The sequence below is a fragment of the Diaporthe citri genome, assembly GCF_014595645.1.
Source record: "Diaporthe citri strain NFHF-8-4 chromosome Unknown scaffold_1, whole genome shotgun sequence".
NCBI lineage: Eukaryota > Fungi > Ascomycota > Sordariomycetes > Diaporthales > Diaporthaceae > Diaporthe > Diaporthe citri.
The window spans coordinates 11,880,468-11,893,615 of NW_025064846.1; the positions used below are offsets into that span (position 1 = coordinate 11,880,468).

The 13,148-nt window shown below is 52.7% G+C and overlaps 5 protein-coding genes across 5 annotated transcripts; 3 read left to right on the top strand and 2 right to left on the bottom strand.

The window, feature by feature from the left end:
• Window positions 1-444: 444 nt before the first annotated feature.
• Window positions 445-2,233, top strand: INS49_003096 (uncharacterized protein; the record flags this gene model as incomplete). The annotated part of the gene is made up of 3 exons (XM_043163892.1): window positions 445-701; window positions 1,179-2,136; window positions 2,207-2,233. 3 exons carry the CDS (start codon window positions 445-447, stop codon window positions 2,231-2,233), a joined length of 1,242 nt encoding a protein of 413 aa, XP_043032398.1.
• Window positions 2,234-2,564: 331 nt separating this feature from the next.
• On the bottom strand, window positions 2,565-3,253 carry INS49_003097 (uncharacterized protein; the record flags this gene model as incomplete). The annotated part of the gene is made up of 2 exons (XM_043163893.1): window positions 2,565-2,647; window positions 2,707-3,253. 2 exons carry the CDS (start codon window positions 3,251-3,253, stop codon window positions 2,565-2,567), a joined length of 630 nt encoding a protein of 209 aa, XP_043032399.1.
• A 1,679-nt stretch (window positions 3,254-4,932) lies between these two features.
• Window positions 4,933-6,662, top strand: INS49_003098 (uncharacterized protein; the record flags this gene model as incomplete). Its single annotated transcript, XM_043163894.1, has 2 exons — window positions 4,933-6,514; window positions 6,586-6,662. The coding sequence occupies 2 exons, from the start codon at window positions 4,933-4,935 to the stop codon at window positions 6,660-6,662; spliced, it is 1,659 nt and encodes a 552-aa protein (XP_043032400.1).
• A 54-nt stretch (window positions 6,663-6,716) lies between these two features.
• INS49_003099 (uncharacterized protein) lies at window positions 6,717-8,501 on the bottom strand (the record flags this gene model as incomplete). Its single annotated transcript, XM_043163895.1, has 4 exons — window positions 6,717-7,185; window positions 7,345-7,831; window positions 7,904-8,262; window positions 8,320-8,501. 4 exons carry the CDS (start codon window positions 8,499-8,501, stop codon window positions 6,717-6,719), a joined length of 1,497 nt encoding a protein of 498 aa, XP_043032401.1.
• A 657-nt stretch (window positions 8,502-9,158) lies between these two features.
• INS49_003100 (uncharacterized protein) lies at window positions 9,159-12,877 on the top strand (the record flags this gene model as incomplete). Its single annotated transcript, XM_043163896.1, has 11 exons — window positions 9,159-9,371; window positions 9,622-9,667; window positions 9,721-10,448; window positions 10,537-10,788; window positions 10,862-11,314; window positions 11,567-11,610; window positions 11,663-11,909; window positions 12,001-12,141; window positions 12,260-12,535; window positions 12,596-12,735; window positions 12,802-12,877. 11 exons carry the CDS (start codon window positions 9,159-9,161, stop codon window positions 12,875-12,877), a joined length of 2,616 nt encoding a protein of 871 aa, XP_043032402.1.
• Between the last annotated feature and the right edge of the window lie 271 nt (window positions 12,878-13,148).

The window sequence follows — 13,148 nt, forward strand, 5'->3', positions numbered from 1 at the left end:
GATACTTACCTCAGGGCAGGGCACGCCCGAGAGCAGCACGCACGCGTTCATTATTGGAGTCCGAAAAGGCAAATCAGCATTGTCCAAACCATACCGGCCGCACTGTCATCTCATACCGGCATACGTCACGAGGGTTTAGGTTCCAACGGCTGCGTGGCTGCAACTGAGCGAAATGTCAAAAACATGCCTGTGCCACATCACCCGCATAGGATCTACCGGATGTCCCCTTCTTAAAGTTGAGATGGACTTTCAAAAGCCCCCGTCCCTCCGGATGCATTGATGTTGCAATGAACCTCGGTTAAAATCTGGCATGGTCAAAACTCTGCCCAGATTGAAGACCGGTTGTCGACCGCTCCTTACCTGCCAGATGATTTATTTAGAAAGGCCATCGGTTCACAAAACCCTTCTTATCGTTTGCCAAGAAATATTCTATTCCATGCAATTATGGCTGAAGAAGTAAACAAAGACCTCGAGGTTGTCGTGCTGAAGAGTGACGGTGTTGACCGCCTCAGCAACGAAAAGACTCTTAGAAATGCGGAATCAGTCGACAGCTTCCACCACGATGAGGCTGCGAAAGTCCTGGTCGACTATGTATCCGCTGGAGGGCCCGAGGAATGGAGCTTACTGGAAGAGAAGAACATGATCCGCAAGATCGACCGGAGGCTGCTACCGGTGATGGCCTTCACTTTCTTTTTGACGTGGTATGACAAGGGGATACTGTCACAAGCAGTAAGAATCCGAGTTCTCTCTTTCTTTCAACTCGAGTCCACTGTCCTGTTGCCAACATGCAATGCCTCCATCACGGTCGGATGGCTGACACGGCGAGTGACGCTAGGCAATCTTTGGTTTGAGAGACGACTTGAAGCTCGAAGTGGGCGACCGCTACTCATTCTCGTCTTCAATATTCTACATTGGCTACCTTATTGGGTGCTGGCCCATCACAATGCTCGCTCAAAAGTTTCCCACAGCGCGCGTTGTCTCGGTTCTGGTCACGATATGGGGCATCTGTGTCTTATTAACTGCCGTCTGCTTCAATTACAAGGGCCTCTATGCCCAACGCTTCTTCCTAGGGTTTCTTGAGAGTGGAGTCTCCCCGATATTCGTCCTCATCAGCGTAGGTCATGCGGTGCCGAACCCCACCCACCTGCGATCCGTCACTGAACCACGATGCAGGGCAGCTGGTACAAGAAGGTGGAACAACCTTTCAGGATAGGCTGTTTCGCCGCCTTTGTCGGTCCCGCCGTCATCCTCGCCGTCCTCATCAACTACGGCTTCGGCAAGATAGAGGGGAGTCTCGCCCCCTGGAAGAGCATGTTCCTGTTCGCCGGCGGCGTCACCACCGTGTGGGGCCTGCTCATCTCCTTCATCCTCCCCGCCGACCCGATCAGCGCCCGCGGCCTCACGGAAAGGGAGCGCTACATCGCCGTCGCCCGCATCCGGTCTAACAACGCGGGTGTGCGCAACACCCACCTCAAGCTCGACCAGGTGAGGGAGACCCTCATGGACCTCAAGTTCTGGCTCTGTTTCTTCTTCACAATCTTTGCCCTCATCGTCAACGGGCCGACCTCGTCCTTCGTCCCGATCATCATCAATGGCTTCGGCTACAGCACCTTCGAGTCGCTGCTGCTCAACATGCCCGCCGGCGCCCTGCTCTTCCTGCAGATCCTCGGGATATCGTACCTGGCGACGAAACGGCCCATGTGGCGGTGCTGGATCGCCATCACCTGCCAGTTCTTCTCCACCCTGGCGGCCCTGCTCCTGTGGCTCCTCCCGCTCTCCGACAGGGGCGGCCTCCTCTTCGGCTGCATCACCATCGGCTGCGGGATACCGGGGTACATCCTCATGCTCAGCACGCAGCTGGCCAATACGGCCGGGTACACGAAGCGTGCGACCGCGTCGGCCGGGATCTACGTCGCCTACTGCGTCGGCAATATCATCGGGCCCCTGGTGTTCCGGGAGCAGGACGCGCCGCGGTACAAGGTGGGCTTCATCGTCGTCGTCGCGTCGACGCTCGCTGCCGCGCTGCTGCTGCTGGCTTACCGCTACGTGTGCCTGGCGCACAATCGGAGGAGGGATCGGGCGGGCTTCATGGAGAGCTTCGAGCACGCCTACGAGGATGATCTGACTGACCTGAAGGTAAGTGTCACCGCCCAGGGCCATGTCTCTCCATGCCTCAAGTCACTCTCGCTCATTCTATGCACGACAGAACCCTCATTTCAGATATGTAGTTTAGACTATTGGTGGTCTTGTTGATCCGGCGACCCTGGAAGCTGGAGTGGCTGCCGAGGTCTGTTCGCTATGATGTGCACATGCTGTCTCTGCTTTTAATACCTTAGAGTCGCTATCGTATGTTGTGTTCGCTGCGTATTCATCCCAAACCAAACAAGCAAGGATCCAAGCTCTCGGCTGTTATGGCAATGCCAAGTACTCATCGAAATTGTGTTCGGCGTTCCTTATCCCTTGGCATATTTTGGAAGCACGGGCGGCAGACCGTCATACCGCAGATTCGGCAGTAGGTGAATTTCACAGGCCTGCGTAGTACAGATGCCTCCGTGCAATTCCGATTATACGCCGCGCCTGAACGAGCACTTGCACTCATCCGGACGATCTCCACAAATGTAGCAGAGCATCGCGCCGCAAAAACATCCTGTGGAGGTTGTCAGCACATACCACCGTGTCTGGTGATGGAGACACTTGACCACTGACGTATGACCGCACAGCCCTCTAACCGCTCAATCATCTGGCGACAAGAACGGCACCTTTTCCATCCTTCTGCCTCTGCGAGATCCTCAACCTCCGATACTCGCAATCCGCCTTTTTGTTTGCACACCCCATGGTCATGGTACTTTTCCTTGCAAATGATGCAGGTCAAAGCCGCGCATTGGGGACACGCTGCGCCGTTTCCAATGTAATACCGCCGCTTGAGAAAGGTCGAACATCGTGGGACATGACAATAAGTGCGTTTCTCTTCGAACTCGTCCGCGTCCATCTCCTCTTTCTTGTCGTTGTATCGTCTGATCATGTCGCCTGGCAACGTTTGTAAGACCCGTAAGGTGAGACGAAGAGGAGGGCCGCAGCAACGGGTAGGGAAGATGCCATTGGCCCTGAGGGAATACTCGAACATGGGAATCAGGCATTCGTAACATACGAAGTGGCCGCAGCGGATGGGCTCTACCTCGGGTAGCAGGAACTCATCTTCGCAGATGACACACTGCCGCTCTTCTTCCAATGGCAACAGCGCCGCAGAAGTCATTCTACCGACAGTTGTGCTACCAACATGAACTTGCTGGGCTGGATTACCGATAGTGCTTGCAGGGACACTGTTCGGGATGGATGGCCTTGGTTTTCTGCTTCTCGAGGCGCCGGTTGCGCGGGCTGAGATGGGATAGTGGCTTGAGTGTTCCCGTGACGAGCTGCCAGGGTCTGATTGAATGCTTTTATTCGCCTTATAAAGTTGTGATTGGGGGCCTCATGCCGACTTTTAACAGCTCTTGATGGTACAACTGACTGTAGAATGCAGCAGGTGGTAAACTAAGATGTTGAAGGGGTCAGAGTGAGATGGGCGAGACCATGAGATAATGGGTCTTCCATGGAATCTCTGTTCGTGTGGCAGGATAAATTTGCAGGTAGGAGGAAACAAACACTTGAGCTGCAGCTTCCCTATTGTTCACTTTCGTGGTCCCTGATCGATCCGAAGGAAGGCAAGACCACGTTGATCGGTACTACCATGTTGTGATGTCCGTTGCGGCTAAGACATCGACCAAACCTGCCGATTTCCTTGCGCCCTCTGGCAATCAGGGTTTCCATGAGTAAGTAAACCTCTTATCTACAGCGCGATGGAATTCAAAGTCTACCCAGGCTTGCTTGAATAGCACAACCTCGTCTGACACAACTTCCTGTAGGACAGCCGTCTCTTGGGTAAGCTTCAGCGAAATAATATTCTCTGAAGCAGTCTTCTCAAACACACTATTGGGGATGGCTATTTGCTGGGTGTCCCTGAGCCCCAGGTTCCTGCAGGGTAGGCTCCCAATTCAGAATTCAACCAATGCCTGTCCAAACGTGGATCTTCGTGAGTCATTTTCATACCTGCTCAAAGTAGCCATCTGATCGCTCGGGTCTCTTCAAGTTGTACAGAATTCATTGCACTGACATAGCATAAACCAATGACTATTTCTCAACAGCACTGCTCCAGGGGTATGCATTTGCCTTCACTCAAGGCCTACCACCAAATGGTTATCTTTTCCTGAACACAAAGCCAGACTGTGCCGGATACATTATGTCTGGAGGCTAAGAATGATCTAAGCATTTTGAGATGGATATGATGGCTCTCTAATTGCCCCAATAGTGTTGACGATCAACATCTAGAGTGGCAAACCTGCTCGGTGATGTCCCCACGTGGAGGCAAGGATAGATTCTGCAGTTGCATAAATGCTTGGCGTGATGCTGCATCCGAATGATGCCATGCCGTGATAGCAAACCATGATCCTCTCGCTAGTCGCATACCCTGCTACTGCGGACTAAACAGACATAGTGCGGTCTTTTTACCTGCTCTAAGAGGATCTCTCGTATTATTATCATGCCGAGGCCGGTGATAAAAGAACCCAGGGGTGAGGACTACCGGAGAAAATTGTTCACGATTTGGCCTCGCATTCTCTTTCTTGTCCGCGGACTGGAACGCCCCATGATCTGGCCGTAGCACGCCATGGGAGCCACTTTTGAGCCGTGAGTACTGTTTGTCTTGTTTGTTTCGGTTCTCGCATTTAATCGACGACGAGATCCACAACACTCGTTTATCGATTTTTCATCTCAGCTGATCATCATTCGTGGCTCGACTATAGGGTACATCTTCCTTTAATTATTCCGCTGAAGATAACTTTCTACAGCCTATGGAAAACCGCCTCCACTATAACATACTGCTCCGCGTTAGGAATTATGGTTGAGAAAGACGACATTGCATTCCACACCGGACCTGAACTATTAGGGGGTTCTTTGAAGGGGGACACTAAGACCTCTTTGGAGGATGTCGGGCCAAAAGAAGCCGTTGATGATCTCGCCGAGCCCGAAGACACCGCCCGCAACATTGGCTTTTGGGAAGCGCTCACACATCGAAAACGCCCGAGGGATCCCGACGCCATCGCCACCGAGCGCAGCGTTTTCGATAACCCCGAGCTGGCACAGTTCTACCAGCCCGGTCCGGATTATGAGAATTTACATCGATATGATCCCCAGGAGCGTTGGACCTTCAGCGAAGAGCAAGCTGTCCACCGCAAGACCGACTACAAAATATTCATTTGGATCTTAGTCATGTTCTTCGGACTCAATATTGACAGAGGAAACCTTGGCAACGCGGCCGCCGACAATTTGCTTGGGGACATCAACATCAACACCAACGACCACAATGATGCGCAGAGCATGTATCGAGTTGGCTTCCTGATTGCCGAGATACCGTCTCAGATGGTTGGAAAGTGGCTTGGACCGGACCGATGGATTCCTGTCCAAATCATCCTGTGGAGCATAGCATCCGGCGGCCAATTCTTCATGCACAATCGGGCCGGGTTCTTAGCCTGTCGTTTCTTCATCGGCTTGTTCATGGGCGGTTTCATCTCTGACTCCATTCTCTATCTGTCATATTTCTACAAGAAGACAGAAATGCCGGTTCGCTTGGCTCTCTTCTGGTTCGTCGATTCCATGTCGGGAGTTGTTGCGTCGTTTTTGGCATACGGGATCTTGCACATGCGCGGCGTCGCGGGAATAGAGGGTTGGAGATGGCTGTTCTTGCTGGAAGCACTTGTCAGCTTGGTTATTGGCATTCTCAGTTTCCTCTTCCTGGTTCCCGGACCAACGCAAACAATGACGTGGTGGAATCCACACGGCTATTTCACGGAGCGCGAGGAAAAGATCATCGTCAACAGGGTCCTGAGAGATGATCCGTCGAAGAGCGACATGCATAACCGAGAGCCCATCACCTTGCCAATGTCGTGGAAAAGTCTCAAAGACTATGATCTTTGGCCGATCTATCTCATTGGTATCCTCTTCGAGATTCCGACCGCACCTCCCAAGACATATCTCACGTTGTCTCTCAAAGCGCTCGGGTTCACCACTTTCAACACCACTCTTCTCACGATTCCGGTTACCATCTTTGCAGCCATAAACATGCTTTGGGTCACATATTTGACTGAACGCTTTCACCAAAGTATCATCGGTCTTCTTGCCCAGAAATGGGTACTGCCACTGCTCATCGTCGAGTACACGTCCATCACGGAGCTATCATCCTGGGGCCAGTACGCGCTAACGTTTATCATTCTTGGTCAACCTTCAGCACACGCGGCCCAAGTCGGCTGGTGTTCTCGACTGTCCAATGCAGTCCGCACCAGAACTGTCAGCGCTGCGATTTACAACATTACCATACAACTTTCTGGAATCGCCTCATCCAACATGTATCGTGAAGACGACAAGCCCCACTATCGTCGAGGAAATATGAACCTGATTGCAATTACTGTTGGCACAATAGTAGGTATGCATTTGCTAAGGCATATTACACTGCTCGGAACAAATACAAAAGGGATCTATGGAGCAAGATGACAGACGAAGAGAAGGTTTGGTGTCTTCAGAATAGCCACGATGAGGGCAACAAGCGCTTGGACTTTTTGTTTGACAGCTAGTCCGGAATAGAGGAGCCACATGATCCCAGATCATTCGATGGCTTTCTTGACTAATCATGTCTTGGCCTCCCAAATTTGATCTTTTCCCTGTAGTGGTGGCTCTTGTTCTTCCGCGACTTTATGCTCTGTGGCTTCATATTCTGCGCACTCCAGTTTGCTCTTCGCCTCGTCCACAAATATCAACCCCAACGATGATGCGCCGATCAGAGCAGCCAGAAATCCGTAGGATGCATTCTGAGTCCCTGTTCGGTCCACTATCGCACTACAGATGAGTGGCCCAATCCACGAGCCAACACGGCCAATGAAGCCTAGCAAGGCGAAGTATCTGTTTTCCTCTCCACGTGGAATGACTTGGCCGAGAAAGACCTGGGAGTAGGACATCTGCAGACCAACGCTGGGCCCGTAGAAGACGCTGACTGCCCAAAACTCCCACAGGTTGTGGTACCCGATCTTCCTGGTCCACAGGCCGACCATGCCCCAGACGGCTAAAGAAGCATGACCAGTTGGTAATGTGGAGGATCGTCTTGGTCCGCAGCGACCATTTCTTCTGGGCCCAGACAGCAAACACCGTGAATATGAATACCGATACTCCCTGCACGATGAGGAAGTAGCTGTTCTGTGTGGCTGAAAACTGGGCAACCGCTGTCTGCGAGATGATGAGCATCGTGAAAAGCGTACTGACACCGTCGTTTTGAGCCAGAAATAGACGAAGAGGTAGAGGAAGGTCTGCGAGATCCTCCTGCAGTACTTGAAGCTGTGCCAAGTCTGCTGGAGGCCGTAGCTGACGATGTTTCGGCCTTCTGGGACAGGTAACCTGGGTCGCCGCTTCTCAAGGAACACCCACGGCACCGACAGAACGAGCACAATGATGCCCACCACGCCGGTGCACAGCGCGTAGCCCAGGTTGTTCTTCGAGGCCGAGGAGTCCGCATCGATGCCTTTTAGAATTCCCACGCAGAGGCAGGCGCTCACTGCGAACCCGACGTTGTTGGCTGCCCAGGCGTGGTTGGCGATGGTGGAGCGGACATGCTCGATTTTGGTGTCGTACTCCGAGCTTGTGATCTCTTGGTTCTGCAAGGCGAGTCGGGCTTTCCTTGCTTCCGGCTGGTCGTCTGATATCCTAGGAAACAACGCGTAACCAAAAGTGAAGACGACGTAGAATCCGATGTCTGCAACATGCTATCAGCAACGACAGGCGAAAGCAAGAGAGTGATCATTGCGTAGGTCAAAAAGTGACCCACTTGTGAGAGTGTACAATGCCATGGCTGCCGGCCAAGCATCTGGTGTCTTCAGACCGAAGAACCCCAGCGACAAGCCGCCGTAGATCAGGACGGAGATGCGCAAGATCCAAGGAGCCCACGACCCGTAGTCCGCCGTGCTGCCGATGAAGATGAACAGGATGGACTGGCCGACGAACACCAATGCAGAGGCGATCAGTGCCACCGATTCATAGGACTTGGTCCCTCCAGCCCAGGTGACGTGGCAAGGCGCATCTGGGTCCTCGTCGCAAGAAGCGCTGCCCCATGGCAATATGTTGGGATTGAAAGCGGCTTGGTAGATCAAGGTCTGGAACAGAGAATAGGCGCTTTTTACCCCCTGGCTGTTAGACGCATGTCGAAAAAGCTACGAGACCTGTGACTCGGTGATCTTTACTCACTACTGGTACGGACCGATGCCATTGTTCGCGGCGAAGAGGCCGTAGTACGCATATTTCTCAGCTTTGATTCCTTTCTCAGTAACATTTTCCTCAGTGACGTCCGGCGTGATTTCTTCCTGTGCCGTTTTCGACCCGGGGGAATCTGGGCCCGGACGTTCATCACTAGACGCCTGCAGGTCCATGGCAATGACAGGTTGCTGTGATAATGCACAAAGTTGAGTTTACGCATTACTGGAAAGGGAAAGAGAGCAAATTAATATGGCGGCTTGGACAAGAAACTGAAATGGAGGGGGCAAAACGGGTTCGCAGACGATGTCACGCTGCAGGGCGCATGTATGGTTTCAATAGCTGCACGTACCCACGCACTTAGAGGCTCACGTCAGGTGCGAACCCTTGGCTTAAGACCGAAATGTCCAATAGCAACTGCAGCAGATTGCTACCGAATGATAAGCTTCCCTGAGCTTTTTCCCAGTCAACAAGCCTGATATTGGCAGAACGGGCTGGGTTGAAGATCACTCCCGTGGCTTGGTCCCGAACTGGAAAAATGTCCACTTCCCACACCACGTCCCTACCCAATGGTTTGGCTGTTTGTCGAGAGGGGTCAAGCATGTCTCACATCGCTGCCTGAAAACACCCGTTCCCCTCAAATGGCGCATAGCTTCGTAGCAATTGATTGGCGTCCTGTTGACTTCGGGGCGCACAGCGGAGGTTTAATTACTCAGCTCTGATAGACTCAACGTGGTAAATTCATAACGTACACTGCACTACCCCAGCTGGTATCATTCTTTTCGTCAATCCATGAAGCTATAGCCATTATGCCTGAAACGACCAGCAAAGCCATGCCAGACACCTCCGAGGTCAGGGTGGTTGGGGTAGATGTCGGAGGAACAAACACGGATGCTGTCATCCTAAATGGGAATGAAGTCATTGGATGGCACAAAGCACCGACAACTAAGGACATTCATTCTGGAGTTACGGAGTCCATTATCGAGGCCCTGAAAATGGCGAATGTGCCCGCTGCCTCCATTATGGCTATCAAGATTGGGACAACGGTAGGCCAGGGCATCTTTACGGACTGAAGTGCTCCAGCTTGTACTGCGGCTAACATGGCGGCACCAGCAATTCGTGAATGCCGTACTCGAACTTGACAGAAGCAAATTGGACAGGGTTGCAGTATTACGCCTCTGTGGCCCATATACACGTAGTGTCACACCCTTTGGTGGGTACCGGATTTGGGACAGCGGGACAGAGAGACAGCTCCTAGCCTAACACTTTCCAGACGGATTTCCACATGCCTTGAAGTCCGTCGTGGAGGGCTACTATGCTTACCTCGATGGTGGCTACCAAAGTAAGTATCACGCAGCTGTCCTGTTAAGCACGTGGAAACTGATTTGGTCCCAGTTGATGGACAGGAGATAAGTGCAGTGTCGAATGACCAACTCCGAGCCCACGCTCGCAAGATAATGGAGCTGGGAATCCACGCCATCACAATTGTGGGAGTCTACTCGCCCTCGTATAGGAAGCAAGAAGACGATGCCGCCCGGTTCTTGGCTGAAGAGATGGGCCCTGGCTTCGACATTTCTTGCTCCCACTCCATTGGCCAAGCCGGCTTCCTTGAACGAGAGAACGCCGCAATCCTCAATGCCAGCATCCGCCGCTTCTCGCGCCAGGTCGTCCGCAGCCTTGACAAGGCAACCAGGTTCCTCGTCAACGCCGGCCTGTACATCACTCTCAATGACGGCACACTCGCACGCGCCTCGTACGCTGCTGCGAATCCACTTCGATGTTTCTCATCCGGGCCGACGAATAGTGCGCGGGGAGCCGCGTTCCTGGCTCGAGAGATGGTAGCTACCAGCACGGAGAATGGCCGTGACCTATTGGTCATTGACGTGGGCGGGACTACAACAGATGTGTGCAGTCTCCTGCCGAACGGCTACCCTCGACAATCGGCGGCCTGTGTAAAGGTTGCAGGTGTCAAGACCAATTTCTCCATGCCGGATGTTCACAGCATTGCCCTAGGGGCAGGTTCTATCATCAGAAACCACGAATCGCAAGTTTCCGTTGGTCCTGACTCTGTGGCTTTGGAAGAGTCAACAAAGGCCCTCCACTCCGGCGGCCCGGTCTTTACAGTATGTCAAGTGCACCTTTCTGCCGCACTATTTAGTGCTGTGTTGCACCCAAAGAGTGCTGACCAGTTCTCATTCATCACGTGAATAGGCCGGAGATCTTAAACACCTCCAACCTGACGACCTGCATCAACGAGGAATAGCCTTCCAGACTATTGATGCGGCGAAAGGCGTAATTCAACGGTTGATAGAGGACTCTGTGACTGCTTCAAAGACAAAAGTGGAGGATGCTACCGTCCTTCTTGTAGGCGGAGGCAGCTTCATCCTCCCCGATCGTATCGAGGGGACAGATTATGTGGTCCGGCCGCCTTTCTACCAGGTGGCCAACGCAGTGGGAGCCGCGGTAAGTACTCTCTACCCAGTCCGGTAGGTCATGCAGAGGCACGAAAGTGGCTAAAAATGCAACTGCGAGCCAGATTGGCAAGATTAGTAGCACTTTCGACAAGCTCATCAAACCTGGCGACCGCAGTATCCGCGACATTGTGGCGGACGGGAAGCGGCAGGCCGTCGCAATGTGCGAGCAGGCCGGTGGCGACCCATCGGACGTCGAGATTGTGGAATTGGACACCATTCCCGAGCCATACGCCATGGACGGCACCTTCCGCCTCGTGGTCCGCGTGGTCTCCACCATCAAAGATGTCGCTGCCCTTGGTCGCAACCATACGGAGACTGAAGACATGGACTATGACCAAGACTTGTCCTCTACAACTGCAGGTCACTTGCACGATGGTGAAAGTACCTATGCTGACAGCAGAGCACAACACTCCCAACTAGACGTGCAAGGTTACCGCCCGGATATCCAAAACGGCGTTTGGACTGTTTCGGAGACAGACATCGAGCTTCTGATAGCTGGCACTGGGGTGTTGGGGGTTGGCTGCATCGGAGAAGCGACAAACCAGCTTCTGTCATTAAAGGCGTGCCTCAGAGAGGGTCGGAAGATCCGTGTTGTGTCTTGCAGCGCTGTTGGTGCTGATGCGGTCATTTGTGCCCCTCTATACATGGTGAGCACTCGTCTCAACTTTCCCTGATTTGCGTTTTGTCCTTGTGAGAAGCCAGTACCAACCGGCTCTTCCCTACATCATGCCAAGCACTGGGCACAGGCTAATGAGTTCTCTTTGAAGGGATCCCCGTCGGTGTTTGTGGAACGACTGCCAGCCGGAAACGAGTAAGTCTTGAACTTTCAAGCCCGTTATTCATTCCTCCTGAATTTCGTCCAGGACAAAAGAAGCAATGTATGCTACGTTGGATTGTGCCGGCATACCCAACTTCTCCCATATTGTCCCGACAGAGATCGGCGGCATCAATGCACTCGAGGCGTTACTTTCAGGCGCACTACTCGATAAGACAGTCCTGGATGCCGACCTTATGGGACGTGCTTATCCCCACGTGTATATGACCGTGCTGGGAGTCTACGGCAAGAAGCTGACCCCTGTGGCTCTTTCGGATGGTAATGGTAACATCGTGGTATGCCTGACCCGCCCACTGATTACCCCCACCCCGTGAGCAATGTGGAATTTGTGGAGAGTTCGACGGACTAAGGAGTGTCTTCCTACAGCAAATCAAGACGGCCAGAGATGACTGGCACCTAGAGGAGCTGGCGCGGGCTGCTTGTGGGGCCATGAAGTCCATTGCCGGTATGTGTCTGGCGCCATTGGTTGGCGGCGAGAGCAAGATGTTTGTTCAGAACAGTTACTCTGTCGGTAAGAGACATCCCGACCGAGCTTTCGTTCCCAGACAGCTCCAGGCTGACCTTGTGCTGTTGAAACCGACAAACAGCCTGGGAAATCGGTCGCAGAATGTATCTCGCACGCCAGTCCAAAATCAATGTCGCCCGGGCAATTGTCGAGCCAGCAAACGGGGATGTCCTGTTCTCGGGAAAGATCCATTCCGTGTCGAGGAAGGTTGCTGACAGCCTGACCAAGGGAATCTGCGTAATTCGACCAGAAGGATCCCATGGTCTGGAGACTGATGATGATGACGAATACCTTGAACTGATCTTCACCAACGAATTCTCAGCCGCAGTCCTCAAGAGGAAAGAGGGCGATGGTTATGTTGACCAATATTTGGCTGCTAGTCCAGACTTGATCTGCGTAAGAGTTGATGGAGCATGGACGACACTTGCGGAAAGACGGCTAACAATTACCATGCAGATGCTTGATGGGGCTGATGGAATGCCGATTGGCGTCACGGAAGTCCGCTACGGCTTGCGTGTAGATATCATTGCAATGCCCGCCCCTGCTGTCTGGTACACGAAGGAAGGTCTGAAGAGGGCAGGCCCTACTGTCTTTGGGTATGCCACTACAACTCCATTCAAAACTCAATGTTTTCGTGGCTAATCCATGAAAAATTCTCACAGGCTGCCTGATGTGCGCAGTGAGGTAGGAAGAAAAACTGCAAGGTCATGGCCATCCATCTTCGCCATCTACGAATAGCTTAAGCATAGATCGGAGAGCAACTCCAGGCTCGAGACCCACAATCTAGAGAAAGATTTAGACTGGAAGCTTCATAAATACGGGGAAGCTTGTGTTCACAGGCCTAGCCTTTCTGTTCCATAGAATCTAACAACGTTTGCATTGCTCTCGGTAATGCCTCAACAAAGTGGCGACTCGTGGAGGTGCTGCATTCGTAATTTACTGCAACATCCTTTTCTGATCTTTCGTGAGACTCGCGCCTCGATCAATTCTTGTAATCTAGATGCTCCCG